Source organism: Acanthopagrus latus, chromosome 2, assembly GCF_904848185.1.
Source record: "Acanthopagrus latus isolate v.2019 chromosome 2, fAcaLat1.1, whole genome shotgun sequence".
Taxonomy (NCBI): Eukaryota; Metazoa; Chordata; class Actinopteri; order Spariformes; family Sparidae; genus Acanthopagrus; species Acanthopagrus latus.
Genome location: NC_051040.1, coordinates 12,860,160 through 12,877,952, shown reverse-complemented (window position 1 = coordinate 12,877,952; position 17,793 = coordinate 12,860,160). Strand labels below are relative to the sequence as shown.

The 17,793-nt window shown below is 43.2% G+C and overlaps 3 protein-coding genes across 8 annotated transcripts in view; 2 read left to right on the top strand and 1 right to left on the bottom strand.

Moving 5' to 3' along the window:
• The first annotated feature begins 7 nt into the window (after positions 1-7).
• On the top strand, positions 8-2,666 carry wdr53 (WD repeat domain 53). Of its 4 annotated transcripts, none has more exons than XM_037121490.1 (4): positions 70-119; positions 501-525; positions 864-1,359; positions 1,444-2,666. In XM_037121490.1, exons 3-4 carry the CDS (start codon positions 871-873, stop codon positions 2,116-2,118), a joined length of 1,164 nt encoding a protein of 387 aa, XP_036977385.1. In that variant the 5' UTR covers positions 70-119; positions 501-525; positions 864-870; the 3' UTR covers positions 2,119-2,666. The 4 variants fall into 4 exon arrangements, with proteins under 4 accessions (XP_036977359.1, XP_036977385.1, XP_036977376.1 ...); XM_037121481.1 differs by lacking the exon at positions 501-525 and adding an exon at positions 223-358 and having other exon boundaries at positions 101-119; XM_037121473.1 differs by lacking the exon at positions 70-119 and adding an exon at positions 126-358.
• Positions 2,667-3,027: 361 nt separating this feature from the next.
• srprb (SRP receptor subunit beta) lies at positions 3,028-6,776 on the bottom strand. The gene is made up of 7 exons (XM_037121502.1): positions 6,485-6,776; positions 6,027-6,121; positions 5,833-5,910; positions 5,670-5,752; positions 5,442-5,578; positions 4,737-4,791; positions 3,028-3,928 (listed from the first exon to the last, which is right to left on the bottom strand). Exons 1-7 carry the CDS (start codon positions 6,759-6,761, stop codon positions 3,718-3,720), a joined length of 936 nt encoding a protein of 311 aa, XP_036977397.1. The 5' UTR covers positions 6,762-6,776; the 3' UTR covers positions 3,028-3,717.
• Positions 6,777-7,637: 861 nt separating this feature from the next.
• Positions 7,638-17,793, top strand: part of LOC119030874 (collagen alpha-1(XXVI) chain) — a 30,071-nt gene continuing 19,915 nt past the window's right edge. For all 3 annotated transcript variants that reach the window (XM_037118825.1, XM_037118814.1, XM_037118806.1), the window contains exons 1-3: positions 7,638-8,167; positions 8,348-8,470; positions 9,070-9,173. In XM_037118825.1, coding sequence (XP_036974720.1) covers positions 7,989-8,167; positions 8,348-8,470; positions 9,070-9,173 — 406 coding nt within the window. In that variant the 5' untranslated portion in view covers positions 7,638-7,988. The remainder of the gene's footprint in view (positions 8,168-8,347; positions 8,471-9,069; positions 9,174-17,793) is intronic.

Sequence of the window (17,793 nt, the reverse complement as noted above, 5' to 3'; positions counted from 1 at the left end):
AATATTGTACCTGGCATACTAAACATAGGGTAAAGAGCTGCACGATGAGCTGTGACGTCATCAACAAGCGATCTAGCCCCACATGGCAGCCCTCTGAAGTTTTGACAGCACTAGCAAAGGTAGCGTAAATCTGTAGTCTTGAAGTTACCAGTAATATCAGAACAGTGTTATAATTCATTTTCAATCAGCAGATTAACATCAACATTTTATTTTTAACCGTAGCTTCGCCGTTAGCTGGAAGCGAGCTACATGTTTGGTTTTAGGCTAACACGTTAGCAGAGCTGCTGCAGAGCGACGACTGCTTGGTTCGTTCTGGTTTGACATTTAAATTCTGTGTTTTCAGCAACTTCTTTAAATAGTAAGTGTTCCCCTGGGGTGATTCAACGTTACGGAATGTAAAGCCGAGGAGACAGCTCTTTAGCTACAACTTTTGAGTACTTGAATACATCTAAATGTTTTAATGTTTGATCATGCTCACCTGCCTTTTTTTTTTTTTTTAGCAATATGAACGTATACAGCTCATAAGTAAGTCTTTTATAAAATAGCTGACACAGTTAAAAGACTAATGCTCAGCCCTGCAATAAATCCTACCTTTATTTGGTTTATTATGTTCAGTTTACGGCTGAGACCAGTTATTCTCTTCATTATTACTCAATCTGCTAATCATTAATAAAACATTAATTTGCTTGATCAAGCCTTGAAATACTGGAAATGCTCATTACAAGTTCCCAGAGCACAATTTGGCTCATTCAAACCTAAAATTATTCTGCTTACTGCCACTGAAAAGATTAAAAAACAAACAAACAAACAAACAAACAAAAAACACCACAAACTTTTTCTCCCTGTTAACTTCCATGTCCTAGGGTCAGCATGGCCAAGCAGTGGTCTGAGGGCCACTCCACAGCCATCCTGTGTGTTGGAGCGTCTTCAGGCCCAGAGGGTCTCCTTGCCTCAGGCTCCGAGGGCGGGGAGGTCACAGTGTGGAGCCAAGAGGGAACCATCGTAGGCCGTCTGACTCTCCCCGGCGAGGAGGACAGCACAGGTGTGGTGTTTTCACCTGCGGCTCCGAGCCAGCTCTATGTGTCACATGGAGACACAGTGAGTGTGCTGGACCCCCGAAACCTGAAGGGCCCTGTGGAAGAGTTTCAGGGTGCAGGGGAGGAGGAGATAAACGCTTTGGCGCTAAACGAGACAGGGTCATCCCTGGCAGTGGCTGATGACTCCGGGGCAGTCCGGGTGCTGGAGCTTCCCGGGGGGAAAGTGTTCAGGACTCTTCGTAGACACACAAACATTTGCTCCTCTGTGGCATTTCGGCCTCACAGGCCCAATAACCTTCTGTCTGCTGGATTAGACATGCAGGTAAGGGATAGTTTCGACGGTTAAACAATTAGTTTACATTCCATATGACGTCACTTAATGAAGATTTGTTTTTTGTTGCTTCAGGTGATGCTGTGGGGGCTGCAGAAGACGCGTCCTCTCTGGACCCTCAACCTCCAGGATGTAGCAGAGGAAGAAGGCGACCATCAGCAGCGTCCTGGTCAGCTTTTCAACCCGCCGCTGGTGCACTGCGTTTCTGTGGCAAGTTGTGGAAACATTTTGGGTTGTGCTGCTGAGGACGGCCGGGTGCATCTGATGCGGATTGGCAGCGGCTCTAAACTGGAACAGCAGGGAGCGGTCAAGGCTCACAGTCAGGGCGCCTCACAAGCCCACTTTGTTAACTTCCTCCCTCACCCTTACTGGCTCGTCACTGGGGGAAATGACGGCCAGGTCGCCCTGTGGGACCTCAGTAAGCACCCGGTGATCACTCCAGAGGCAAAGGCCAAAACGCGAGTGACGGCAGCCCCACGCAGGAAGGGCAAGAGCAAGGCAAAGAGGAAAGAACAATCCCAGGACAAAGCAAAGAGCCCACCAAAAGCTGAAGCAGAGAAAGAAGAAGGGGAGGATGAGGTGGCTGCAGGTTCAGAGGAGGTGATGGAGGAGAAGTCTGGGCCCAAACTGAGCATCGGTCACGGGGACAAGGTGAACTGGTTGTGTCCGGCTGTGCTGAAAGGAGAACCCAGTGTGGTCGTAGCAGATCAGAGCTCCAGTCTGACGGTCTACCCTCTGACTCAACTATAGACTCGAGCACTTTGCAACATGTTCTGTAGTCTTCTGTTTCAGTCATAGCGATGCACCATTTCCACTTGCCTTATTTTTAGTTTACAAGCATTTTTGAAATAGTACACGCTCCTGTGTTTGATGCTGTTAGAACTGACAGCATTGATATTTGGACTTTGGGTCTAAATGGCGATTGGTATAACGTTGTGACAGTAAGATCTTGGCTCCTTTTTAATAAAGACTGAACTGTGGCCTGAAACGTAACTGTTACAAAACCATTAGAGGATGGAAAATCTATACAGAGGCAGGAAGACGTCACAAAATTTTTTTTATGAGTTTTCACCCATATTCAACAAACTACATGTGTAACTGATGTTCTGATTTTTTGAAAGCATCTCTTCTCTGATATGGCTTATCTGATGGTTTTGCGTGTGTGGCCTCCTTTGAAACATTCTGCTGTACTCACTCTGTAAAAACTACCACATTAAGACAAAAGAAATCTGCATGTTGAGTGTGTGTGGTGCTTTTTATAGAATAAAAACATCTCAATCTAAACCAGGTGACAGACAGAAAGACAAAAGTTTTTTTACATAAATGAAAGCTGTTCCTAAGATGTGACATTTCAAACACACTGCTCCATCTCAGACTGAAGATATTTAAAAATGCACTGAGCTTTAACACACATCACACAACCACAGTTCCAAATTGCTCGGGGCTCTGTGGCGACCTCGTCCTCTTGGGAGCTGTGCTGCTATTTTTAAAATTAATATAAAGCAGCACCTTGTGAACCAACAGCAAGCTAACCCTCGTGTGATGTACACTTAAGATTTGCTTCTGTATGTGTTAATGATTAAATCATGTTTGCTGCTTATTAATCTTTAGAAGCTGAATCTGTTTAACTCCAGACGGACCAAATCTCTTCTGCTCCTGTTGACGTGTGGACTCCTTTACATCACAAGCAACAGAAACTTTACATTGTCAGTTTTTAAACAAGCCAGACAACTACAAACACAAAATCTGAATAAATTCATACATTCATTGCAAATGCACTGTATTCACACAACACTTTCAAACAAATAAACGTCATTCTATTGCAAACAAGCAACACTTTGCTATAAGAATACCAGAATAAAGGCACAAGGCTGACTGAGTTGATGAATACAGTCACACCTAACTGTCTTAACAAGGCAGCTGATACATCAGACTAGCTGAGTTTAGCACAAGAATGGTGAAAATCTGTGCCAGCCAGTAACAATTTAACTTTAAATCGCAATCATAAACAGCAAATGTTGTAATTTACCCAAATACTTTAAATTATATCCTCTCTAAACAAGCCAAATAAGCGTTTCAAGGCAGATGTTCACAGTACAATTTACAGTAAATGAGCATGTGATCATTTCTCAGCACTGCAGAGCAAACGGACGAACTGCTACTTCAGTCTTTTTGGTGTGTTTTGATTGAATATGTCTCAAACATTCATCCACCTCTGATGTCATTTTATACTGACAGTCAGCACAGATTGGACTGCTGGACTGCTTTTCCTGTCAAATAAATCCTCCACTGAGATTCCACTGTCAATTGACAAGCAAATTCTGCTCCAAGGATGTTCAGCTGCTAATTTTACAGCTTAGCTAGGCCCTTCTCCAGGCTCTCCAAGTCTGCATCTCCGTCTTCACCCTTGCTGCCACGGGCGCTGCACTCAAGGAACTCCACCTTAAGCGGCAGCTGGCTGAACTCAAAGTCCTTTCCTTTTTTCCCCAGGTACACACTGCCGCCCACAGAGCCATCCTGAGAGCTGAGGGCCGCAGAGCGCGTCACTCGCAAGGTGTTCCTTTGAGAAACAAGAGACAGGATTGAGGCTAAATGGTTGTTAAATCCCAAACTAAAGTGTCTGTGAGCAAGACAGAATCCTGATAGCTTCTAACGGCCAAACCAGCACCTTGCGCGGCCTCGGGTAGTGTGGGTGAATGGGAAAAATGCTATAAAGATTCTTATTTATCAGACAAAACATGACAAGTAACTCTACACTTTACTTAAAGGCACTGACATAATGGGAAGAAAACAGTAAATCCCCAAAATTATAAATAACTTCATGTGTCTTTTAACTTACAGGTAACTTAACAAGAGATGTACAATATATAGACTCCTACACTTCAGATACAAACAAAAGACACACAAGGAACACTAAATTTGTGACGTAACAGTCAAATATTAACAGTGATATTTAAGGCTGCAGCTAACTGTCTGAAAACTGTGAAAAATGTTGACCAACGCTTCCCAAATGCCAAGAAGACGTCCTCAAATTTTTTTTTTGTCTACAACCTAAAGATAATCTGTTGACTGTCACAGTGGAGGAAAGCAACCGGAAAATATTCAAAGTTAAGAAGCTGGAACCAGAAAATGTTCATGTTAAAAACATACCATTGAACCCATAAATGAATTATCAAAATAGTTGGAGATATAATTCAACAGTGTATGACGAACTGACTGATTGTTGCAGCTCTAATTATTAGTTTAATATTTAATTTTTTAGTCCATCACAGGAGGTTCATGTTTTATTGAAATGTCCTGAATAAAGCTGATATGTAGTTGAGAAATACAGGCCAGAAATACAGTTGTACAATGTATCAGTTACTCACAGTTCCTTTTCCAGCTGCTGCTGAATCAGTTTAGCTGATTTTGCCATGGTGATATCTGTGAAAATGAAAAAAAAAAGAAAAAAAGAGACGTAAAGAGAGTAAATAATGGTGCAACACAACAAACAAACAAAAGTAGGTGTAAGCTGAAAATAACAGTTGCTCCGATACAAGTATTGGAAATTCCCCAGATACAGCCTATATTATACTAGAATCAGTATCCTTGAGCACACAAGTCAATGCACTGACCTGATACTGCATAATTCATTTATTAGAAACAGGACCCTGCTTTTTCCCAGCAGCGTCCTGTTTCTTTTTTTTTTCCGACATTAGAGGCCAATATCCAGAAATGGCAAACAACTGTTTAACTTTCGCATCCATAACATAACATCCATACAGGTTTGGCGCATAATGCTGTTATGTAATAATACATATATATTTAATTTATGTATTTAACCACGCTGGTCTTGGATCGGTGCTCTGTATCAGCTGATACACAAGTTTAGGTGTCATATTTTGTTAAGATATGATAGAGCAGTATTTATCCCAAAGGAAATTCTTGTGCTAGAGATTGCTCCCCCTCAAAGACTACAGTAACATCTAGAATCAGTATTGGGAAGGAATATATGGTATCAGTGCATCTCTTATGAAAATAATTAACACGAGGTAGAAAACTGGGCAATTTTCCCAGTAAATGTGTTGTGGAACCTTGTTTGTTGCACGCCACCAGCAGAGCCGGGGCGTTCCTGGAGATCACAGTGTCCGTCAACAACATGTACAGGAACTCTGCCACGTCTCTCACTTCCTTCTGGAAGATACCGCTGTCCACGACAAACACAATCGCTCTGGAGAGATAAATGAGGGGGGTGATGAGAACAAGGTGTGATCAGGGCGAATCAATCAGGTCACCTGCGACTTGACATGACATGCGCTCACCTGGCTGCAGATTTGAACTTCTCCAGGTACTGCGAGCGAAGGCTGTCATGTCCTGGCAGGTCTATCAGAGTCCAGGTGGTGGCCTGAGTGCAGGAGGGAGAGAGGAAATCTGTAAACCATGATCATCATGAAAGGATGATAAATGATGATTAACTTAACTCACCTTGTCATTTTTGGCTTTGTATGGAGCGCTGCTGTCGGTGATGGAGGTCTGTGTCCGTTTGTACTTTCCTGACAACAGCTGCCAAGACATGAAATAGGCGGTCACTCACAAACACACATCAGTCTTGCATCAGCTAAGCATCCTCTGCTAGACAACGTGGCGGTGTGGAACACGTTACAGTAACGTGGACTCACCCGGCTGAAGATGAGGGTTTTCCCGGAGTCACACAGTCCGACCAGCAGCACAGCACTCCTGACAGTTTTACTGGTTAGAAAGTACTTCAGAAACACTGAAAGGAGACAGCAACGTGTGATTAAAAACACCCCGTTGTCCATTAACCAATGACAATCAATACATCTGAATGACTTGTGGTCGAAAATGCCGATAACCTGTTCAACTGACAGCTGTTGACGTTAGCCTCGACTTAGCAGTTAGCTTCCTGCCTTGCTAATTTAGCTAATGGCTTTAGAGCACACATTCTTTTATCGAACTAGTATTAAAATTAAATGAAGTGTCACAAACGAGTGCCCCGACTAGGCTGCTTTCCAACAACTCACTTTGTGGCGAACAATGCCAAGTTAGCTCAGCGCTAGGCCTAGCCAGCTAAGCTATCGCTAGCATGCTACCTTCAGCTCTAACGGTAAGTTCTCACCACAGGTAATGACAACCACAGCCAGAGCGACGATCACTGCGATCAGAAACACGGGGTCTTGGTCTTCGAGCTGCTGACGAAGAGATTCAATGTAAGGTTCAAATGGGTTTTCTGCCATTTCCACGTCTTCTGCTTTTATTCCCATGTTGCCTCCGGTGCTGTCTGCCTCCATCTCCCTGCTGAAGCTAATCTGAGAGTGGGACACGTCTTCTTCCTGCTGCGGCCTGTAGGGAGCCGGAGGGGTCAGCAGGGGGCGCTGCAGGCCAGGATAGATCATATACTTGAAGTTTGAGCTTACTTTTGTCACTATTTTGTCAACAGTGGTTCAGGATACATTTGGAAGCCTATGTTTTGAGCAGAGTAACAGACTTTGCTTATTAAATCTAGACAATGACATATTAAAGGCCACCTCCAGTCAACAGTGTGTTTTTCTTCTTGTCCCCTAAAGTTTATCATTGAGCTTTCCCTGTGCAGATCCATGGATTTGCAGAGTTTGACACTGCAAAGCTGTTTTCACTTTCATCACTTAAACTGTAACTTTTCTCTGCCCTCATTAAAAAGCTGATCGAAAGAGGCGGGGTCACGAGCATTGTTTGTGACATCACAAATAGTTAGGAGGCCAATCCTGGTTAAATATTCGGCAAACAGCAACACTTAACTGTACATACTGTACAAAAAGAGAAAAGTTCTTTATTATATTTATTATTTCTCCCATTCTCAAAAACAGTAAATATGTATCACTGAATATTCAGCAAACAGGAGTGTGATGTGAAAACTTAAAGCCTTCAAGTGCACACACACTGAGACATCTATCTATCTATCTATCTATCTATCTATCTATCTATCTATCTATCTATCTATCTATCTATCTATCTATCTATCTATCTATCTATCTATCTAATCTGTCTGTCTATCTGTAAGATCGTAATATCATTCTTATCTGGCTTTGTTCCACCTTCTTAAGTGGATTTAAATGACAGGTTCAGAAAAAAAAAAAAAGCCCCCCTCGCCTCGTTCACACCAGTTTGTGAATGAAGTGAATAAAGACACGAAGAGAGAGACGCTGCTGCGGGGTTTAAGTAACTGCATATTCACCACTGGCCCTCACATTCACATTCACATTCACACCATAGAACCTATATGGGTCGTGGTTTTTCGATCGGGACCAGATGCGCTTTTACGCACTCCGTCTCCAGCCCTCGCACTCCGCGCGCTTTTTACGCACACTGGATATTTGACTCCTCAGTCCTCGGCACGATGTCAAACGTCAGAAAACCGCATTATTCTATAGGAAGCGGCTGTGTGTCATTCATTCTGGGCTCTTGAGAGGGCCAGTTTGCTGCTCGTCGGGGAGACGAAATGACCGACGCATTGATGCTTTCAGCGCGGTTCGCTTAGACTTTATTTCCCGGTTTCTGTGGGTCTAACATAAAGGTTTTTTTCTTTTTTATATATAACTTCAGGAGGTACTTTATCTCGGATATCAGGGATAGATCAAGAGGAGATGATGGCTTTATCGTTTCTTTACGCGCTGTGCATGTGGATCAGTTTAGTGTGTCCGTCGCTGGGAACAGGGTTTGTTTATCGCTTCCCGGGCATCACTGTGCAGCGGCAGCGCATCAAATCGGAGCAGAGCGGCAGCACAGGACCACCAGGTACCGGATCCCGCTCTACCCAACTCAGGTGAGCCCATGTGTAGACTGGAGATGGCGCCTTTTCACCGCAGATTTCAAAATAAAACCCTGATTCTGTATCTCGAATGCTGCAGCAACATCAGAATGTGTTCCAGTTCGTCGTTGGTCATGTTTTATCGCTGATGAAGCATGAATTATGAATGTGACATTCATTTAATTTGTGTTTTAGGAACTGGTGTCAGTACACTGTTTCCAGAACAGTGTCGTGTCAGGTGCACAATGGGACAGAAACCACAGTGCAGAGGGTGTTTCAGGGCTGCCGGTGGCCTGGACCCTGCTCCAAAGTCATCAGGTAGGTCCTGACAACTGCCCCCTCCAGCCCAGTCCTCCTCTCCTGTCAGCTCTCTCAGGTGTCTGTGGTGCTGACACTGTCCTGCTGTTAACAATCAGGCATGAATATCAGGCCAAGTAGAGATTTTGTGATTTATGGGGCCACAGGACCTCTGTCGTGTCTTATTTGTACCTTTATTGTGTTTGGAAATGTTGGTATTGACAGTGGTCATAGAAGGTCTTTTACAAGAGTAAAACTATGTTTAACTCTGTAGAAATGTTCTGTTCCCCCGTGAACAAGAGAGCCTGAATCCCTCCTCACTGAAGTGGATTAGATGTGAAATGTTCCATAAAATGGAAATTTTAAAGTAAAGCACAAGTAATTGTAATGTTTACAATTCAAATCTTGCTATTTCCACTGGCTCTCTCCACTGGCTCGTTTTTTGCCCACTGTCTATAAAGCAAAAGTACCTCAAAAGTACTAAAGCAGACGGAATCAGACATGAACACTTGAAAGTTAGCTCGTGTCTGTGCGTGTGTTTTTCTGTCTGAAGCTACAGTGCATGTTTCTGAAATCAGTGACCATGTGCTGTTTTTTTTTGTTTTTTTTTTTTCCTGCAGCTACAGGACTTTGATCAGGCCGTCCTTCAAGGTTGCCTACAAGCAGGTCACAGCGCTGGAGTGGAGATGCTGCCCAGGGTTTGTGGGAGAGGAGTGCCGTGAAGGTGAGTATCTCTTCTTCTTCTTCTTCTTCTTCTTCTTCTTCTTCTTCTTCTTCTTCTTCTTCTTCTTCTTCTTCTTCTTCTTCTTCTTCTCTCAAACATCCAAGGGGGGCGAAAATGTGGTTGGAGGCTAAATCTCTCCAGGACTAAAATAAAAGCCATCTGTGTCTTTTTAGCTGCTTTGCCCACATCAGGGCCTTTTATCATGTTTGGTGGTGTGTAGTCGGGCAGTTGGCCTTTTGAAATGATTGTAAAAGTTGTTTTGAATTAAGATCGAAAGCCTGTTTTTGATTGCTTTTGGGAACTTGGGTGGCAGTAAAACTACAGTTGAAAGGGATCCTGCGCTCTGCGGTTTTGTACCTTTTTCTTTTACAGCTTCTGTGCTTGGAAGGAGAATCACTAACTGTCTCAGTGAAGGAATTACATTTACACATTTACTCAAGAGCAATTTTGAGCTACTTGTACTGTAGTATTTACATTTTCTGCTGGTTTATACTCCCACTCCACTACTATATTGAGGCAAATATTATACTTTTATTCCACTAGAGTTATTCAAAAACGATTAAAAACCCCGCTGGTTCTAATAATCAGAAAAATACTGAATATCTGATAATACGGGACAAATCAGATGAACTGCTTACTTAAGTGGATTTATTGCCAGAAAAATACTTTTAGATACTTCAGTACACAATACATCTGATACTTTAAAGGAGAACAATTTTGCTTTTTGTCTTTGTCCTCACATTCAGCGTTTATAGGTTGTTATGCTTGTGAAAGATCTTGAAAGTTAAAAAAGTCAAAGTCCACATCAACAGAAGCTCCTCTCTCCCACAGTAAACACTGCTCCTGAAATGCCTCGAAAGGAGTCCCACCTTTAATTCTGCGACTTTGTGACATCACACTACGTCCCAATGTCACAGAATTACATAATTTATACCTACCAGCTAGTTTGGTGTTGTAAAAATTGATTTAGCACAGCTGCTCTCTTGTTCGGGTGTGTGTGAGCTGACCAATCAGAGCAGACTGGGTATTCAAAAGGGAGGTCTTAAGGAGACGGGAGCTAAAATAGAAAACTGATGTGTTTTTTTTAGCATTAAAGCAAGTAAACCTATTCTAGTAGTAATCCAATCTAAGATTATGAACCTGAACATTGGGAGAATATGTCTCCTTTGAATAAAACATTGATTGATTGAGTACAGTTCATATTGGATACTTCAAGACTTTTACTCTAGTACTATTTGTTAGGGTGACTTCTCTTTTACCAAAGTAACATTTCAATGTGACATCTTTTGTTCAAGTAAAAATTCTGGGTACTTTTTACAACACTGCTTCCTCTCTTTGTGTGTGTGCGTGCACCTCACTTCACACACATTATACCGTAGAGGCAGTTTTGCCTGTCTCTCCCAATATCATCATGGCTGTAAGAGTCGAAAAAGAATGAATGAGGAACGTCCAGAGGAGCAGCTTGTAGAGTGGGAGGTAGTCTAGATCTCGGTGATGGGCAGCTCTGCTCCTGGATCCCGCAGACCGCAGACTCTGAGCCCAGAAGAGGCCAGAATGTTCACCCAGGGGCGAGCCACCACAGTCAGAGGGAGCAGAGGTCTGCTGCTCATATATATACACATTTATATATATGTGTGTGTGTGTGTGTGTGTCTGCTGCTCACAACCACAGTGACAAACATGTTTTCACATATTGTATTTTAGACATTGTGGAAGCCTGTTAACGGGTGGTTCAGGCTGAGAAACCAGTTGCTTAAAATGCCGAGTTATTTTAACGGCTTTCTATTAAAATTATGAAGCACATGCAGCAACTTTGTGGATATTTTTTTGGGCTGCTTACAGTAATTCTTGTGTAATTGAAAAATGCTGGCATGGCCTCTCCACACTTGTCCAAGATTAACAGTTACCTCAATGACCAAACCTACTGCTCATAATTACTGCACCTTGTTCCATTTTGCAAAAATTATTCATTGTTGCACTTGGATGGGCGAGGTTTACCATGAGTTAAGAAAGCACACATTAATACTAATGGAATAAACACAGACATTATTACAAAAGCCTTTGGAAACCATTATATCTGCCCGGCCGTGGATATTATTCCACGCAAAGATTAACACATAGCTGCATCCGCTGAGTCTGTAACGCCAGAGATTTATGGTTCACTTGAGACCAAAGTGGTTGCAGGAGTGTGAAGAAGTAATCTGGTTGTTTATTTAACATTCGCTGAAATGTATTTGCAAATTCTGATGGCTGCATGCGCGAGAGGAAAATTGCCTCCATATGGCGAGACAGAGGTGGATGACACAGGACAGTTCGCTTCACACTTGGTGGGGTGGGGGGAAGGGAGAGCTGGCAGCGGTCAAAGAGAGGAGGAAAGTTAGGACGAGGGCGCAAGAAACAACACAGAGGAGAGGGGAGAAGAGAGTGTAACGACGAGTGTTTCTGTCCCACTGGGCTCCAGCTGCTAATCTGCCCAGACGGCAGCGGAGCAGAGAGCCGGTTCTGTGGGAAAGTGGCCCCACAGAGATTAATGAGCATGACACTCCTCCACCAGGTCTTTGTAACAGACGTGACCGCGCTGAGATCAGGCCACAGCTCTGAAACAAAGAGCGTTTTCTCGTCCTGTAGATTAACCTCTGTGCAACGAAGCCAGCGCGGTATGAATGCACATCCGGACTGCCGTTAAAATAATGTCTGTTCGTCATGGTGATACCACAGGAGGACGTTTTAAAGTGACACAACAAGCTTTGTCATCGGTTCTTCAAAGACAGCTTTCGGATACAGACACGTTTCTGCTTTCAGTTGTCTTTTGTCTAGTTGTTATTGGAGGAGACGGTATGATGGTTGTAAAAGTAAGTCGTGCATCATATTTAAGCGGAACATATTCTGCTCATTTTCAGGTTAATCATTTTATTTTGGATGACTACTAGAACAGGTTTACATGCCAACACTCAAAAGATAAATGAATTTACTTTATCTGTCCATTGCTGCAGCTCTGTTCTTCACTTCTACTGGTAATAGAGGCCTGATTTATGCAAATATCTGACATAGTGACAGAGTTTGACTACTGCCAAGGACTACTGACAAGGTGTTGCAGAAAGGTTTGTCTGTGGGAGAGATCAGCTCCTGTCGAGTATGTGCTGGCTTTGTGCTTTATAATGTTCAAGATCTTAAATAAAATACTGAAGGAAAGGACAAAAATGTGATCTGTTTACAACTGAAGCTAGCAGCCAGTTAGCTTAGCTTAGCATAAAGACCTCAGTTCCTGGTAAAGAACTAGTCCGGTACATAACCCCAATTTTACGCTTAATTTTATTTTCAGATTAATACGATGAGGTGTAACATGTCAGTGAGTGGGCTTATGCTAAGCTAAGCTAGTTTGCTCTTGGTTTAAACAAGAGAGCGGTATAAAACTTCTCGTCTGACTCTTGGCTTTAACAAGCACATTTCTCAAAATGTGGAACTATTCCCTTTTGGCTGGTAACAGATTCCTTGTGTCTTTATGTCACTCAGCCAACACTGAGCATGCAGCACAGAGCGGCTTTGAGCCAGCTGTTTTATCAGAGCGGGAGAGGACAGCCTTCACCAATGAAGATGACATCACCTCTGGTTTGAGTTTGATGGGGTTCTGGCTCCACTTCAGAGGCCGTCAGAGATGTAGATACAGATACATAAAGAGAGCTGGAGAGCCGAGTTAAGACTGTGTAAGCTGAGGAGATGCGTGTTCCTCTCACCTCTGCACACACTCCTGCTGTTTTCATCTTCTGAACCCTGAATCATTTCATGCCTGGTCCTGGGGTCTTTTGTTACCATTGTTCTGAAAAAACATATAAATAGCCTTTTATGAAGGTGACCTCGAGCAGAAACCTTCTTTGTTTTCTTTGTTTCGAGTTATAATAGGGACTCATAATCCAACATGAAAAGCAAATCTGCACTTTTTTCTAGGCACACATTTTCTTATAGTATGTGTGGTTTAGGATTCAAACTTCCGTCCCCTTCACAGTTCCATCAAAATGTTTATTTACTTAGATTTGTTTATTACCTCCATATCAGGAAGGGGAGGGGTTGATGACGCTGTGACAGCTTGGCAAGACAGCTGCTAGGCGTGAGACCGTTGTTCGAGATGACGTTTCAACACTGATAAACGTTAAACCACAGGATATTTTTAATCATACATGGAGTCAATTTTTGTCACAAAACAGGATATATTTAACAAGACATCCTGACAATTTGTGGGTGAAACTGGGGATGTTTTTAAAGAGACGATTTCCAGCCATGTTTGTGACAGAAAAAAACAGTTATGCAAAAACGTTTATTTGTCACAACATAAAAATAAAAGCTTAAGGGGCTCTATGAAACAATTTAGTGCAATTTACATGTCTTAATCTCTTTTTATTGGCTCTATGTGAGAGTATCGTCTCTCCCGGTTGCCTATACAAGCCTGTAGCTGATTTCTTTAAGATATAGTGGTTATCATCAAGAGACTGTTTGTCCTCAAAGCCCCAAGTATTGGTCTCCGCTAACAGAGAGCAACAGTAGCTAATATAGTCCGCTAACATAAACTAACAACTGACTACCAGCACGACATTGAAGTTTCACAGAGCCCTTTTAAATCCAAAAGAAAAGCATAGTTTCAACATATCTGAAGTTTGCTAAAACGTGCATTTCCAACATTTATTCTGACGACTGGACTGTATTTTTTAAGTAAAGTGCTGTATTAACTGTTATATCTTTGTGTTTTGGACTGTCGGCTGGAAAAAAACAAGGAATTCTACCAGCATTTTCAGACATTTTTTAAACCAGCATTTCACAGGGGAAATAATAAGCAACGCTGACAGTCATCATTCGTCGCAGCCCGAAGATTGTTTGACATTCAGTACTTGAATGTGAGCAAATCAGAAAAAGTGATGCTGTGCTTTGAGCTGGTTAATGCATCAGTCGTTAAACGTAGTCTTACAGTTGTTTTTGGCCGTTCAAAGTCCTCTAGTGTGCTGGCTGCTTTGTGTTTCATCCTCTGTAATAACCTTCTATCATGGAGCCTGTGGCCGAGCCCCACGGCGGAGCTGGTCGCGGCGCCTGGATTTTTCTGTGTTTGCTAATGGAAAGTGGGCGTTTTCTGAATACATTTCGTTGACACCCTGACCCGTCAATATTCTCGACAGTCTGGTTTGTGCTGGCTGTGTACGGTGCATCTCAAGATTTACATTTTGCTTTCAGCAGAGTTGTGCTAACACATGACGGCATGGAACACATTTGGGAGAAATGTGTTCGTAATTTCCCTGCTGTTGGCCCACTCCTCCTCTTCCTCCTCCTCCTCCTCCTCCTCCTCCTCCTCCTTGTCCCCCCTGCTCCATCACGGCAGCACCTATCCACACACATGATCGTATTAACAGCAGGGATTGTGGGTAACGTGTGTGTATGTACAAGTAAAAGTGTAGCGCCAGGACCTCCCGTGATGAGTGTGGTAACCTCTGATCCCAGGAGAAGAGGTTTAACAGAGTTTATTACTGGGTGTGCCGGCGCTGGATTATTTCTGAGAAGTTAACGAGGAATTTCATTAAAGAAGTGAAAAGTTGGCGGAAAGCTTTTGGGTGTCAAATGTGTTAATTTGTTAATGTTACAGCTGTGAAGCTGCTAAAGTCACTGTTTCCCCTCTGCAGCTGGATGAGGGGGACGTGAGGGAGGTGTGTTAAAGCCCTTTGTGGGATTATCTACAACAGCAGCTATATTTTTTTCATTTCAAAAATACCTTTCTTCCATTTTTCCATTTTCTCATCTTCTCTCATCCCCTCGCAGGCCTTTACCCTTGCTGTGCCCTTGCTTCTTCTTGCCACCGCCGGCCTCTTTATCTTCTTTATTCCTTTGCCGCTTTCCACTTATCTTACTTCCTATGTCCTTTAGATCTGCCGCTCTCCTCTCCATGCAGTAAAGTGATAAAACAGATCCTTATCCCACATGTGTGGATATGACTGATGTCTCTGTTACATCTCTGCCTCTGCTCAAATATAGGTCAGATGGCACCCTTTGACCTGCAGGGAGTTATGGGATAGCTCAGCTTGGTCCTGGTCCCGGTCTGATCTGCCTGCTGGATGATGATCTATCTGTTCACACTCCTTCTGTGTTTTTTCATTTCTTTCATAAGCTTATCGCCGGCGTCTTCCTGCCTCCATTTGTCCCTCTGCCTTTCTGTCCGCAGCTTTGTACATCTGCTCATTCTGAGTTTAGCAGGTAGGGATCCTAAAAAGGTTCCTGGAAGGGTTTCCTGAGTCGATAAGAGCCACATGTGTCCACGAAGGTTGGTGTAATCTGTGGGGTTTTGCTGCCAGGAGCCCTGCCTGTAAGGGGTCTATCTTTCTGTTTGTCTGCAGCCTTCAAGCCCCACTGCCAAATTTCCCAGTTAAAAGTTTAGAAGTGAAAATGACATGTTTGTGGTCTGTTTTGTTTTGTTTGCTAAGGAACAAGCAACCATTGTTTGTGGGGACTTCTCTTATCAACACTGGGCCTAAGCTGTGCACAAAAGACAAACTAGACATGACATCTGCTTCATGTCTGTTTCTCATGTCTGTCTGTTTTTCCCAAAGGAAGGTTTTTTGGGGGAGTTTTTCTTCATCCAAGTTGAGGGTCAAAGGACGGAGAATGTTGCATGTTGTAAAGCCCCTGGTGGGAAGTTGTGATTTGTGATTCTGGGCTGAATAAATAAAACTGACTGGACACAACTTCAAGCCTACAGCTATGCTAGCAGCTCTGTGTTCAGGTATAGTGAGACTTTTAGCTAAATGCTATAACCAGTAAGCTAACAGGCGCTCAGTGGTGGCTATAACATGCAGGTATAATGTTCACCACATTTTGTGTGGACTGTGGCAGACCTGATTGGTTAGTACGTTAGCATGCTAACATTTACTACCACAACTAAAAAGTGTCTGGCATGTGCTAGAAATAGTACATTAGAACGCAACTTAAAGTTGGAGTCCCTACTGAAAAAGCGGTCGTCTGACATCACACAACAATTTATTTGTGCAAGGCTTGTGAATGGAGTATATGGATATGTTTCTGGACTAAACATGCCTTAAAATGAAACACACAATGGCTTCTGTTACCTCAAATGTCGTTTGCCCTCTTCTGTTTTGTCTATGTATTCAAGGAGGTTGCAGGGCTGACTGTTCATTCATAAGACACTTCATATTTTGTTTTGCTCAGCCAAGTTTTATGTTGACTTTTGGCGTCATGCATCCTGGAGCTCCAACAAGGTACTTCTAAACTCTGGCTCAGACTGGAACGTAGCACCAGCACCAAACCAAGTGTGTACCCACCATGACGTCACTCGTTGGTTTGTGGACTGCCATTTTGAAGGCTCGAGTTTGGCATTACGGCCGTCGTTTTTATGGGTTTTTTTGGACACAGAAGTGATCGTATTTGGATGAGAGGGTGGAGCTGGGGAGGTTGACTGAGGCAGCCATGCCCCAAAGAATACTATTTTATTTTACTCTACATGGAACAAGAAGAAACAAGACATGAGCTCCATAAACTTAGTACAAAACTGTCTGCTGAGGTAAAAGATCAAGTGGAAAGAAGGGTCATTTTCTCATAAGCTTACATGCGGTCAGAGTCACCTCCTGCTGGCCTTTAGAAATAAAGGTTTGGCTTCAGTTTTCGAACCTGAAAGCTTTGTCCATATTTTATACAGTCACTGCACTGAACTTAAGGGGCAGCTGATGCTCATCATGATATTTGGTGATAAACCAAATCAGCTGTTTATATTCTGTCTGACTCGATCACCCAACCACCACTGAAACCCTAAAAACTGAACACTGTTGAATTGCTGGCGTCTACTGTCTTCACCAGTTTTATAAATCTCTACTTTTTTTCTGTGGTTGACGTGCTCCATGCTCTGAAAATCAGGGTTTATGGAGAATTGTGTTGTTCTTCTTGGTACTTCCAACCTTACATATTCACAGCACCTCCAGTATGACTTGTTCGCGGTGACAATCTGCCTCCTCTCTCCTACTCATTCTCCATTTCATCCAAAAACCAACTGAACCTCAAAAACGTCGGCCTTATTTCAGCCGATCACTGGGGTCGTCTGTCTTCACCAAATTCACACCGCATCACTTCATAGCATGACGATGACTGTATGTCTATCGGGGCACCAGCGGGGCCGTCCATCCAGCTGTGACCGCTGTGTTGCTGTTGTTTCAGCACCAGAGCTTTGTGTGCTGAGATGGGCTGGACAGTGCAGCGTGACGGGACGACTGGATGACAGAGAAATTAGGTTTAACTCTTACGTTGGAGGAGATTCAGTCTGTCGTTGCTTCAGGACTATGAGAAGGAATGTCAGATTGATGCTGGTGCCTCGCTGTGGGTTTCAAGTCTATTATTTAGTCGTTTACCTTTGCCTATTCTGCATAAAATAATGGCTCCATGCATCAAATTTAATGGCAAATTCCACTAATTGCAAAGTATTTCTTACTTGCAGAGCTAGAGTTTAGAGAAATGCCGTGTGGCCTGTCAGCTGGCATCATGGTGAGGAGCAGTAAATGCTCCCAGTGTGGACGACGAGGCATCTTGGTTTGCTCCGTTCACCGTCCTCCACCAGCCACCGCAGCCAAAGTGGGTGTGTGATT